This window comes from Macrobrachium nipponense, chromosome 2 (genome assembly GCF_015104395.2).
Source record: "Macrobrachium nipponense isolate FS-2020 chromosome 2, ASM1510439v2, whole genome shotgun sequence".
NCBI classification, from domain to species: Eukaryota; Metazoa; Arthropoda; class Malacostraca; order Decapoda; family Palaemonidae; genus Macrobrachium; species Macrobrachium nipponense.
In genome coordinates, this window is record NC_087201.1 from 125,059,331 (window position 1) to 125,073,946 (window position 14,616).

General features: G+C 35.0%; 1 protein-coding gene across 5 annotated transcripts in view; it reads left to right on the plus strand.

The window, feature by feature from the left end:
• The window catches only part of LOC135220969 (uncharacterized), a 1,037,101-nt gene that overhangs the window by 590,902 nt on the left and 431,583 nt on the right, over positions 1 to 14,616 (plus strand). For all 5 annotated transcript variants that reach the window (XM_064258641.1, XM_064258643.1, XM_064258642.1 and 2 more), the window contains exon 3: positions 13,468 to 13,686. In XM_064258641.1, the coding sequence (XP_064114711.1) occupies positions 13,468 to 13,686 (219 nt within the window). The remainder of the gene's footprint in view (positions 1 to 13,467; positions 13,687 to 14,616) is intronic.

Below are 14,616 nucleotides of genomic sequence, written 5' to 3' on the forward strand. Positions count from 1 at the left end.
TATGGTTTACCGTAAGAATGAAAGCTGCTTCCTTGGCAAGAGCTTTTCGGAAAAAAAAAAGAGCTAAATCATGCTCTTATTCTGCCTTTTAAAATGCTGCAGTCCGTTCGCTCTGAAAACTCAGTTTTTGGGAATTGAGTTCTTTTAGATAAAGAAATGAGAGACATTATCAAACCACCTTTTAGGAACGAGTGTAGTGCGAGTGAAAATGAGTGGCTGCTGGAGGGGAGGGGGGGGGGGGTTGTCTCCAGGGACTTGGTGCAGTGAGTCTGGGGGTGTTTGGCATTCACCTTTGTGTCTTTGGGAGTGAGTGAGCTTGCAATTGTTGCTTTCAGTCAAAGCAGAGGTTTGATCCTCGAAAATAGAGCGAGTGCTGAGACAAGACGATCTCTATCTTTGACTGAGGTCGCTCTCACCGTGTTCGTACGTACGTCGTCTCTCTCTCTTCTTTCTTCGCTTCTTCTATTTACCCTCCTCCTCCTCCTCCTCCTCCTCCTCCTCCTCCTCCTCCTCGCCTTATTTATTCTTTACTTCTCCTTCCCCCTCTCCCACCCATCATCTTACATCCCTACTTTCCCCTCCTTTGTGCACCTCCTGGCAATGACCTTTCCTTCGTATGCAACCCTAATGTTCCTCCTCCCTCCCCGTCCTTCTGTTCCACCCCCTCCCTCCCTCCCTCCCGGGGTATCAGCGTGTCTTGTTCTTCCTTCTCCATACCCTCCCTTGGAGTCACCCCGTGTTTCCATGGAGAAGGATGAGCCTATTATCCTCCTTCCTTCATCCGCTCTTCCCACGTCACGCGCCCTCGCACATTCACTCGCAAACAAACATGGACCTTGCGTGGGCACATCTTTATATATATTTTCATGTCACGAAAAATTTTTTACTCTTCTATTTTCATACTCAGCGGTGAGAGAGAGAGAGAGAGAGAGAGCAAATCCAGGAAATATATATATATATATATATATATATATATATATATCTATATATATATATATATATATATATATATATATATATATATATATATATATATATTTATTTATATTTATTATGTATGTATAACTGGATGACGAAAGTTTGGAACGTGATAAATCATAAATAAAGGTATTTGCCACGAGGGAAAATAAACAACGGTGTATCCGCGAGATCTTTCGACGTTCAAACGTCCTTTACTAGCATATATATATATATATATATATATATATATATATATATATATATATATATATATATATATATATATAATATATATATATATAAGTGTGTGTGTGTTGATGTGCTCAGTAAAACACCATTTTAATGAAAATTGCTTTAATTATTCTTGAAGTCTTAATTAGTAATATATTACGAAATCATTTTGTTGGCGTTATTGTACTAGCACAAATACGGTACAGTCTTGTAATTTATTTTTAATATATATATTTTACATGCTGCATGGCGTGTGATGATTATTTCTACTAATGCTGTTGTTTCAGAGAAAAAAATGGAAACGGCTGAACATACTAAGCGACCGGCATTAATGCCCATAGCCTTCCTTTTCCCGTAAGTTCTCGAAATAATGTTAGAAGGCTCCCAGAATATAAATGTATTGCTTATTGCCGCCCCCCCCCCCCTCCTCTCTCTCTCTCTCTCTCTCTCTCTCTCTCTCTCTCTCTCTCTCTCTCTCTCTCTCCAACGCTTTTTATCCTCTTGTGTTTCACTGCATTTATGGTACATTGTTTTTAAGTAGTTTTTACAAGATTGCAAAAGGCGCAGAAATCCCAGATCTTATTGCCATGCAGTCTACGATGACTAATCCTATAATCCTCGTACTGTCAGGACGAGTTTACCTATGGGATGACTCTGGAATCATCACTTGGCCACGCCCTTTTTCGCCCGTATTATCTTGAAATACACTGCTATTTTTTCGTGTAAAAAAGTATTGTAAAACATGAAGCAAAAAATACCGTTCATTATAAGGTGATGATTCCAGTGATGTAAACGAAGTGTCATATTATTGTACGTATCAAAGTTACCGAAATTTTCGCTTGTTTGAGCAACACGTCGTCTTGTGCGTTTTATTAATTTTTGTATATTTTTCAACCTTAACTTATTATTATGAGCTTATAATCATCATCATAAGAAATGTTCAGTTTTGTAGCCATTTACGTAATTTGTCATTCGTTATAATTAAAATGAGAGAGAGAGAGAGAGAGAGAGAGAGAGAGAGAGAGAGAGAGAGAGAGAGATCTTTGGTCTCTGTAAAGTAATATCCTTAAAGGAAATCAATGACCTTAGAATGTTGTTAGTACCTCTAAATGGGATTAGGTTGTCGATTCACTCGTTATTTTCCCTTTGAATCTGCATATCATTAACGTAAAGTTAAATTTATAAGATATATATATTATATATTATATATATATTATAATATATATATATATATTGTTGTGTGTGTGTGTTGTGGTGTGTGTGTGTGTGTGTGTGTGTGTGTGTGTGTGTGTGTGTGTAATGTTTGTGAGTGTTTTGCAGTTATCTAAGACAATACATTATAGTTAAAAGCCGTAAATTAGTTTATCGTCAACAAATTATTTGTAAGTTTATGTGAGCGGTATTGAAATATGCAGTTTTTTAAATGGGGGAATTCTAATGTGCAATTATTTTATATTTGAACGCTTACGCAAGTGCAAGTAGTACACAAATGAAAATTAATTTGCTCACATCATTTCAATGACAACCAGAGGGTGAAATTGAAAGGAATTTCACAAAAATAAATAGCCTATTTATCGCAGAAATAAAAAATTGGTGTAAAATTGATCAGATATCTGCGTAAGAAGTGCTTCGGATATAGTGTAAGTGAAAATCAAGTAATGGTTGATTTTTTTCGTGTTGTGTTCCATTTACAAAGATTCTTTAGTATCAGAATTAATTAGCAACTAATATCTAACAATAATAATATTGTGTGCTTCGTAAAAATCACATAAAAGAATTGATATGAATATAATGGAAATAACACGATAGAGAAAGGATTTTTAAGTCAAATACTATGCTCAGCAAAAAGCAATCTAAAGCGTGCAGAACCTACAAAGTTCCTTTCAGTCATATGTTTGTAATTGAATGCATATCACGCTAAAGACTATTGGTTAGTCTTTACGAGACTAACCAATAACGTTGGACACCAATCAATTGCTAGCAACTCACCCCTTTACACGCACAGATACACGCATACCAAAATAACCTTTATACAGCAGTGTCTCTGGATAGAATTAAATAAACGTTAAATTGCTCCGTCAGGGAATATGTAAAAAAATTATATAACATTTAAGCATAAATCTGGAATTGATGAATTTTAATGTTCTTAAAAAAAAAGGGCTAAGAAAATGGAATTACAATTGTCTCAGGACGCATTCTTCCAAGTGATAGTTAAATCAACAATTTTAACGAATAAATCAAAAACCCAATCTGAAGCAATTTTATGAACCAATTTGTAGGAAATTGCTTTAATAATGCTGCACCATCCTCCATGTCCACAGACAGACTTACAAAAGATATAAACCCCCCCCCCCCCCCCCCCCCCCCCCACCCCCCCCCCCCCCCCCCCCCCCCCCCCCCCCCCCCACCCCCCCCCCCCCCCCCCACTTCCGAAATTTAAGAACTAAACTTTGACGAGGGCTTTCCTATCTATGCACTAAGTGTCGTCAGTTCTGCATAAACTTTTAAACATTCACTCACAACGTACCTTAGGTTCAACCTCTTCTATATTTGGTTTTGTCAAGTTTGTAGATGCTCATCAGCTATCTCATTCGTCTTGATGGGCGGGGCATGTGACCCGAAATAGTAGCAGGACCAGTTGTCTAAGGGTATATTCCTCTCACTTGGAGAGAGGGATGTTTCTTGGCTTTCCGATAAACTCCTTGGTGAGTTGATAAGTTTCTGTTTCTTATGTGGCCATGCGTAGCCTCTGGAAGCAAAAAGGCAGTCGAATTGGAAGAGTTGAAGAGCTTTGGATAGGGAATAAGACAGCGTCTCTACGTGTGCGATAACTACAGTGTCTTGTTTTTAGTATTCAAATATTTATCAGACCATGCTTTTAAAAAATCTGCATTTGCCATTAGTTAAATATGATAAACTGTGAATGCTCGGAAGGAAAAATTGCCAAACTTTTTTTACATTTAAGCAGCATACACAAACACAATTTGAATAAATTCGCAAATAGTGATATGTTTATGGCCAAAAAAATATGACTATAACGAAATTCAGAGTTAAGTCTATTTTTCCTGTTCGTTTTATAATTCGGATTTCTGGTAAGAAAGACTGAAGGAAGGAATGCAGAGAGAGAGAGAGGTCCGTTATCAACGTCTGTTTAGTTTAATATTTCCGTTCAGTTATTCGTGTACTCAGTTTCAGTAGAAATCGAACTAGTTGACTATGTAGAAATTAAATCTAATACCAGTAGGACGACCTAAAGGCGACAGCTCGCGAAGCTTCAAGTTGAACCATTAATTTATCGTTAATTGCATTTCCAATAGTCTTAAATAAATCTCATATGGGATCAAGTTGAAGGATGCAAGGCTACCTGCCGAAAGAATTTTTCTTTTACCTTCGATGCTTTTGGAGATGTTAGCATTTGAATGGCGTTAGGACCCGGCCGTGCTGGGCCGTCAGAAATGAGCCCGTTTCCTGTAAGACTGTTATTTTAGAAATAAATCTTATATGGGATGAAATTTAAAAATGCAAGGTTTTATCTGCCGAAAGAATTTTTATATTATCTTCAATACTTTTGGAGATATTAGTATTTCAAGAGCGTTAAGAACTAATGCAATAATTCAAACATGATTTAAATGTGAATTTATGATATTTTAAAACTGAAATTTAAAATAAATCTTCAAAACCTTTGGAGATATTGGTATTTGAATAGCGTTAGGGCCGTGCCGCCAGAAATGAGCCCGTTTCCAAGTAAGGCTTCTCGTGTCTCGTAAGTAACAAATTAAAAAAACATTAAGCCAATTCCGGTATCGTGGGTTCTCATTCAAGATCAACCTAGATCACCTGGACTTTATGTTCTACTTGCCTTAGTTTTGTATATATGATAAATTAGCCCATCATTTGTTTTTGTCTGATATATTTGCCCTGAAAATTAGCTCTTTTTCGTTTTTGCCGTTCGATACTAGTACACTACACACTTAGTATATTATAGGCTGTACTGTCGCAGTGTTGAATAAGGATACCGTCAGTCTTTACCACTTCACTTTAGGAGGCATTTGGGAGATTGAAGAGGTGGTACTGGTTGGGAAGAAGCAGTGAGAAAATTTTGCCAGAAAATATCCACCTCCCCCCCAAAAAAAAAAACAAAAAAAAAAAAAAAAGAAAAAAAAAAAAAAAACACACACACACACACACACACACACACACACACACACACACACACACACACAAGGAGCTGTTTTCACGAGATGGATCTCACACTGAATTTCAAGAATGTAACCATAAGACCTAATGCTGGAACTTGGAAGTTATTGGGTGACAATATGTACCATAAAAAAGTATAGAAGTTAAGATCTCAATCTTTATTTATCATAAAGAACATAGACCTCTTTCATATCAGAGGAATCTTCTAGACTGCAGGAACCTTTAGCTATGATCTTAGGTAGAAAATTTATTGATTTGTTTTTAAAAACACGAAAAAGAAAAAACAAGTAACACCGTACACTTGTCCCTTATTTATGTGTTCGTTAACTGACTCCTTGTCATTTTGGACGTACAAGTTTTCCGTTGACTTCGAAAATAGCGTGGAATTAGGCCTAGGCATTACATGAGTTGAATTCCTGACAACTTGTTATGGTCGTTTCCTAAGATGCGCCTGGAGAAAACATTGAAAAGATTTGACGTATAAACACAGACACACACATATGTACATGTGTGTGTATTTAAGTAACAAATATTCGCTCATGTCGAATTCACTTTACCTTGTAAACCCGGTAGGAGGGTAGTTCCGTTATTTGAGTATCTAATACGGGCCACTGTAGGCATTTGATAAGGTTTTTTGCAACGTCCTTTCGGGCTCTGTGTGCAGCCCCTTTCATTCCTTTTACTGTACCACCGTTCATATTCAATTTCTTCCATTTTACTTTCCACCATCTCCTAACAATTGTTTCATAGTGTAACTGCCAGTTTTTTTTTGGTGTAACTCCTTTTAAATTCAGCGCTGAATGATAGGTCCCAGCGCTTGGTCTATGGCAAAATTCTATACTTCATTCCATTATCTTGTGAATAACTTACACTCAAAACTGAATTACGAAGTGCACGTTCTCCGGCTTGAATTAGAACCTGTGCATTTTGGATTTTACACATAGATGAACAGTAATAAAACACTATGTGAATATATATATATATATATATATATATATATATATATATATATATATATATATACATATAAAAACAAAGTTACAGCCACGAAAGGAAAATTTTTCACATAAAATTGTCACTTTTTTTATTTCTTCGTGATTTAAAATCAAATATATATATATATATATATATATATATAATATATATATATATATATATGCATTAAACTACAAATCTCCTTTAATATTTAATTCGCTCTTCCACGGAATTAATATATTTCCATATATGTTAACCGAAGGGGAATTTTTTAGTTGTTAAGAAATTCGTCGGCTCATTGGCGCGAACCAACGGAACCAGGAACCAAGAATGCAGGAGGTACAAAGAAGTGCTTTAACCACAAGGCTATCCTCATGATAGCTTGTGGTTAAAGCCCTTCACTGTACGTCATGAATTCTTGGTTCCGTGCCTCGCGTCTATAAGCCGACGAATTTCTTATCAACTAAGAAAATCCCTTTCGGTTAACATATATGAAAATATTTTAATTCCGAGGGAGAGCGAATATTATATATTTAAAGAACATTTGTAGCTTAATGCATATGTGTATGTATATATATATATATATTATATATATATTATACACATATATGTATATACATATATATATATATAACATATATATTATAAGTATATATATGTATATATTTATATATACATTATATATTATATATATACTACATATAAATATACTATATATATATATATATATATATATATATATATAATATATATATATATACCATATAATATTATATTATATATATATATATATATATATATACCATATATATATATATATATATATACCATATATATATATATATAGTATACCATATATATATATATATAGTATATATATATATATATATATATAAGTATATATGGTTTTGTCGGAATAGATAAATCACTGTTATACACAATGCACAGGTTCAATTCCTAGCGGGAGCATGTGCACTTGTATAATTCCGCTTTAGGTGTAAGTTATTCACGAGGAGGATTGAATTCGAGATAGGGTTATGTTTAAACACCAAATAAACATCTTCTTATCGTCAGTTTTTCATTGTTTAATCAACGCGTACTCAAGAAACTACACGAATAAGTTTAAGTAGTCAATTATTCAACGATATATATATATATATATATATAATATATATTATATATATATATATATATATATTATATTATTTTATTACAAGAATCATTGAAATGGATGGATGGTCGGAGCGGGTCATAATTATCCATCCACTTTAAGTGAGGTCCAGTTATTAATTGTATTAATGCGCAGAATAATTATTTGAGTGATATATATTATATATATATATGTGTGTGTGTGTGTGTGTGTGTGTGTGTTGTGTGTGCGTGTATGTATGTGTGTACATTTAATCTTGTTATTGTATAGTTAAATATGAATTATATTTTCTTGGAGAATGAGAATGACTTTATATAGGAAAGGTACAATGTACGAATTTTTATTCTATAAGCTATTAGCTTAATGACTGTATATTATATATTTAGCTGCACTTTCAAGTAGTAAATCATAAAGCATTTACTGACAGTTGTATTTATAATTTTATTTTCTCTGTTTTTTGTTCATCTTTTATTCTCCCTTTGTATTTTCCTTGGTTTTATTCTCGGAAGGAGTTTGGCATTACCTTACCTCAAATTGTGATTCTATACCCCGCATGAGGATGATATATAATTTTTCTTATGTAAAGGATCCTGTAAGGTTACATCAGAAGCTCATACTTGTGATGAGCTAGTGTTCCTCCCACTAAATTTGTCCCTGTTTTAACAACAAGCTTAATTTATCCGACCTAAAACGTCGAGTGTCTGTAACATTACGGTGAGTTTCAGTACTGCGTTGCAGCCTTGTGAATTATTCAAGGCCTTAAGCAAATGGGATTGCCCGTAGTACCTCCGTTTTCTTGCTTTCGTTTGAATTTGTCCTTTTTCTCACTAGCTGTCAGTAATTTTGTTTTATTTCATCTTTCCTATATTACTGATTTGATTGTATTGTGAATCGTTTGAACTAAAGTATTTGACTGAATTGTTTGACATTTTTATTTCCTTACATACTGTGTTTGTATGCTATTCATTACTTTTAGTATGCACATCCATATCGTATATATATATATATATATATATATATATATATAGTACACATTAATCTACAAATGAAAGGCGACGTTAACTTATACTCTCGTGATTAGCATTGTGGTTTAAAGCCCGTTTCACTGTACTTCTTGAATTCTTGGTTCCGTGGTTTGCGCCATGATCTGATGAATTTTTTATAAAAAAAACCTTCGGTTAACATATATGTGAAAATATATTAATTCGCGAGGTAGAGTGAATTAGATATTAAGGACATTTGTTGCTTAGTGCGTATATATGAATCACGGGGATGTGATAAGACCCGCCATATATAATATATATATATATATTAATATAATATTAATAGTAATATATAAATGTGTGTGTGTATATATATATATATATATATATATATATATATGATATGTATGTATGTATGTATGTAGTATGTATGTGTATATATATATATATATATATATTATATATATATATATATATATATATATATATATATATATATATATATATATATACATATACATACATACATATATACACGAGAGTGCATTTCTATTATGCATATGTTTTATATATATATATATATATATATATATATATATATATATATATATATATGAATGAGTATTTGAAGGTTATTATCTGACTAAAAGTGCGACTAGTCTCAAAAATGTATACATTTTTGTAAGCTCTCTTTCGGTCATTGGGGTACACATTTTCATAACCATATTTTTTGTACACGTCCACAAAATTTAATGTCAGGATGAAGACCTAATTCTAATGCACTAACCAGCGCGGAGCGTTTTTCAAGCTGACGTGAAGGCATTCATCCCGTTATACAAATGGATGCAATTCTTTTCCGCCGTTTGGTATTGTAGTGTTTATGCGTCTTGGGAGGGAGAAAGCAAGTCTCGTACAGCTGCATAAAACAAGCCTGGTTCTTTTTAACATGGGCCATTCCTCTTAATTTCCGAGAGTAGATCATTTTTCTCCAGACGGGAACCATGTGCTGTGTACGTCTTGCCCTAAAATTCCTCTTTTATACCAATAAACTAAAGATGGTGGATCCTTATCCGGTCTCCCATATTCTTGATCCGGTATTTTCCTTGCTCACGTTCTCGTCTCCTGGCCCTCGTTTCACCCTCGATTTCCGTCTTTTATTTCTTCTTCTTCTTATATTACCTACGTTGGTGGTTTCCTGTATGCTGAGTTGCACATCGCAATAGAGGTTAATTTAGTATCTTTGAGAGTGCGAGGCGATTCCCTTTTTTCCTTTATTAACCTTTCGACTGTTAGCTGAACAATTGCAAATTCATTCATATTATCGTTATATCGAGACTGCGCGACTGAGTGTGGATGCATAATAATAATAAATATACTGAGAATGATGATCAGAAGAATAAGTACAACAGCTGAAAGGTTTCTACTTTACCTGCTGCTGAAACTGATTTGGGCAGGTTTATGGATCTGAAATCTGATCCGGGATGGAGATTTACGTGGGAATAAAACAAACGACATTTGATAATGCTATGGGAAATATTCTCTGGGAGAATTAAAAAACATATTTTTTTATTCATTTTATTAGATATGCTAATTACACACAAATGAATTGAATTATACATAATGTGAGAATATTTTTCGAGCGGTAGATAGTTAGGAAGATAGGAACTGGGGAATTAATTCCAGCAGTTCATTAACGTATTTTGTGATTATATTTCGGTGTCAGCAACGTGCGCCATAAACAAGAAATGGAGGCCAGAATTGTCGAATCACGTGGCAGTAAGAGCTAATAGAGAAGGCAATAAATTGCGACGACATGGCTCTTGTGTCGATGTGGGTGTGCTGCACGAACATGTACGTAGCAGTTCTCCCTTCAACGTATTGCACGAATGTGCACGTAGTCTCTTCACCCCTCCTCCCCCTCCTCTCCCCGTTCCTCTCCTCTGTCAGGGAAGTGGGGTACTGCTCCTTTGCTGCTGGTATCCACCGCAAAGAAGTTGGAACAACGGACATGAGCCGATACCAGAGAAGGAGGAAAATGAAGTCGAGGGAAGAAAGGGAGATTAAAGTCAGCAAGATGGAGGAGACGCGAGATGGATGAATGGATGGATGGATTGTTTCCCGGGACCAAAACATTGGCCTTGTATCCATTAGCATATATCGGGGAAAAAATGTGGCATTGTCTTATCATCGGGATTCTATTCGCTGATGTTGGGCTGAAGGAGGTCAGCTTTTCCTGTTATTGACTGACCCAGGAAAACTAATTTGGTGGAGGGCTGGAGATTTACAGCAGTGGTAAGGTTTTACGAGACAGCAAGAGATATGTGGGCTTTCTGGAGAGGGAAGGAGAGAAAGAGAGTTCCATGTGAGCTCAGCTCTTATCTATTCAGTAGCCGTCAACGGGAACCGGAGACAGGGCTTTGTCGGGTTCGGGGTCTTCTCCTTCGCTTTTGGTTGGGAGTTGTTCTAGTTTTTTTCGCTTCCTTGCACATACTTTCAGGTGTCGACGGCGTTAATAGTCACGCCGTCTTGAATGAGAGATTGATATAGTGAGGTTTTTTTTATCTTATAAGAGTTGACATATTGGAATTATAATGGGGCGTCCCTCGGTAGCCAGTGACTGGGTATTTTTTTTAATATCAGCTGAGTTTTTCAGAGTTTCTGAAGTGTTCATTATGGCCTTAGCTAAGGCCAGTGGAGTAGATTTTGTAGTCGACTCTGATTTAAGAATATTTTTCAAGGGTTTTTCTGATATGACGTCAAAATACCAGACTTTCTTTAATTCACAAATTAACTTTTAGTCTTTAATTCACAAATTAACTTTTAGTATTATTGGAAGTTTGTGTTCGTTTCACGTTTGACAAAAATGTGAATGTATGATTGCAGAAGATCGAGAAATCGGATAGACTTTCTTTTTTTATGAACGTAGATGGAAACATCAAGTGTACGCGCTTTGCTTCAGGCGATTCATTTTGGATGATTATCTATGAACATTTGACTATCTGCCGTTATTGAAACAGTTTCGTTAATTGTTCCTGCTGTTAAAGAATTAATCCCTCCACGGCCACTTCGCAGATTCATTAACCGAATTCATTAATAACAATGACCTCGGGCAGCAATTTCTGGTGAAGGTTACCTCCTCTCGCAACGTATAAGCTATTTGAGGATCTTGCTGCTGACAAATTCTGTGGACAAGAGTTTGTACCGGTACTCAGAGTTATGCAGTATATTAAATACCCTTGTCTCTTATGCATCCTTATGAAGACTCATCGCGCTCAGAAAGCTTCCCGTTAAGTAAATAATCATAGTTTTATTCACTGAATTCTGTTAAAAATAAATGTTTTCCTGTCTCGTTTCAACAGATATTTCACTCAGTATGTTTGTATGTCCTTCCAAAGCAGCCCTTAATTTTTCAGTACAAGGAAAGCTTTAATTTTATGTTTCTTCTTAATTGTAAGAGGAAGAAGTTTTCCTCTGGTTTTTGCCATTTCAGGCAATCATTATTATATATGCATTGTGTAAACTATATGAGCTGTTAGTAAGTTACTTTGCAACATTTAATCATTGGTCGGATAACGGTGGTCAACTTTTATTATGAATTTCTCTCTTTCTCTCTATATATCTCTCTTGTGCGTTGCTCTCGCAGAAAGCCTCTGTTAATAATACACATCTGTATTTTGCAATAGATTCAGAAATGAGTTTTTTCTGGGTCATAACGCCCTAATTGTCCTTTAAAGTAACCATATTCATAAAAAACATTCAGAGAAAGAGAGAGAGAGAGAGAGAGAGAGAGAGAGAGAGAGAGAGAGAGAGAGAGAGAGAGAGAGAGAGAGAGAGAGAGAGAGCAATAAATGATAGCATTTGGCGTGAAAACAGTTATTGTTGGAATTTGTTTGTTATTTTGAGCGTGTGATTGCGCCCATGCGTTTTTTACCAGCCGACTGAGCTCTTGTGGTGATTTACTAGGCAGTGGATGCTGTGATGAATGCATGTAGTAGTTTAATTATGTCACAGCCTTTGATGTTTTGCACTGAGTGGGCGCACCAAAATGAAATGTCTTTTTTTAGGACGGTGTTGATTTATTATTATTATTATTATCATTATTATTATTATGTAAGTGTTGTCAGTTTTTATTATGCTACCTTCATTATTGGTTTAATGCTCATTGTCTTTCTCAAGTGTTCGTACTGATAATGTTATTCATTCCAAAGTGATAACAAAAGCAAATTTCTTTTGTGTGTTATTTATATGCTTTTGATATATCCTAATTGTTAGCAGTCATTGGCGTGTTTCGTTTTTCGTAATTGATATGAAAACCAAACTTATTGATTTTCTTATATTATTCTTGTTATGTGATCCTTCTTTTGATGCCATATAGTACATACGTACATGCTTTAAAAAACACAGTAGGTGCATGTGACTACATTAAATAAGCGAATACCTCAGGAAAATGATAGGCAAAAATCCAAGCTCTTTCGTCTTTTTTAAGACATCGCCAAGGACGGTGTCTAAATAAAGACAAAAGCGCTTGGATTTCTGCCTATCATTTTCCTGTGATATTCGTTTACATACACACACACAAACACACACATATATACTACACCACCATTCATATATATATATATATATATATATATATATATATATATATATATATATATATATATATATAATGTGTGTGTGTGTGCAACTTATTTCTTACTTATGGAACAGTTTTTTTATAACACCGCAATTACTTTATTTTGCTAATTGAGTATTTTTATAACTTATTACTTATTTTATTTTTTAAACGTGTAATTGAATAACGTATTTATTACTTTATTTTATTAATTAAACATGTAATTTTATAGCACCTTTATTATTAGATTTTGTTACTTAAGTACTTGTATATGTGAGAACACCCGAGTCGGAATTTTCCTTCTAAGTACTACATGGAGACATCCAATTCTGACAGGAATGTGGTTGTCCTTTCAGGATGGCGTTCGAGGTGTCCTGGAAGGCCTGGCATCGAGATACGCCGACGAATTCAACACTCATTATCAGGACGTGTTCGATCACCTCGATAAGTTGAGAATGGAGGCGTGGGCGCAGCTGGTCAATCGGGTGAAGACGCCCATGCTTTCCGCCACTGGGGACGACCATATCCAGCGACCGACCTCTCCTTCAAGGGCGTCTCTCCAACATGAGCACTACGTGAGTATTTGTGCTGTTGGGTGTTTGTTTCCTTTTAACTTGATTCACGTTTTCTTGTACCACTTTCTTTAGCCATGATTAAATTTTCTTTTTGGTTTATTTCTGTTATTACCTATTTTGCTGCATCCTTTTCCATGCTCGGAATTGCTTTTATAATCGTTAGTATTAAGTTACTGTTTTTTTTTTATCTGGATATTAACTTTCAGGAAAGACCGTTTTGTAAGCTTAAGCCCCACTTCTAGCATTAAATTGAAGTTAGAAAGGACCAGTCGTATTTTCCTATTACAATTTTGGAGTCATATCGCCTTGGCTCTTATTCTTGGTTTTTATTTTTCTTCCTGGATCGACTTAGAATAATTCAACGATTTTGAAGACCAGTCATGAAAATTCGAAATTCAATAGACCTTTGAAGTAGGAACAAAAGTTCCTAAGCACACACATATATCACTGCAGGGTCCTAAAACAGAAGTGCAAAACGATTAAGGTTTGGTCCAGTAAGTCCTGTTGATTTCTGGTGCACCTGTGCCATGACACTTCCACCTGTCCGGTAGTTTGAAATTATTAATATTTTGAGAGGGGAAAATTTCCCAAGTTACCGAAACATTAGTTAATTTCCCCTAGAGTATTTATTTTCTTTTCTCATTATTTGAAACTGAGGATAATGACTGTATGTTTGTTAGAATTAATGAAACATTCTGTAGCTTTCACCTTGCTTTAAGCTATATTAAAGTGGAAATCTCCTTGCCTTCCATTGATTCCAAAACCATTTTGCATAGGAGTGCTAATCAAAATTTGATTGCTGGCAGGGCGTAAAATCTTGGAATGGAGTGATAAGGTTTTCGATAATTTTACATTCTCGTGTTCAGCTGTTCATAGATGTTGCATACAAATTATCAGTTGAACTTTTCCCTGTTTCCTCGAAATGCAAAT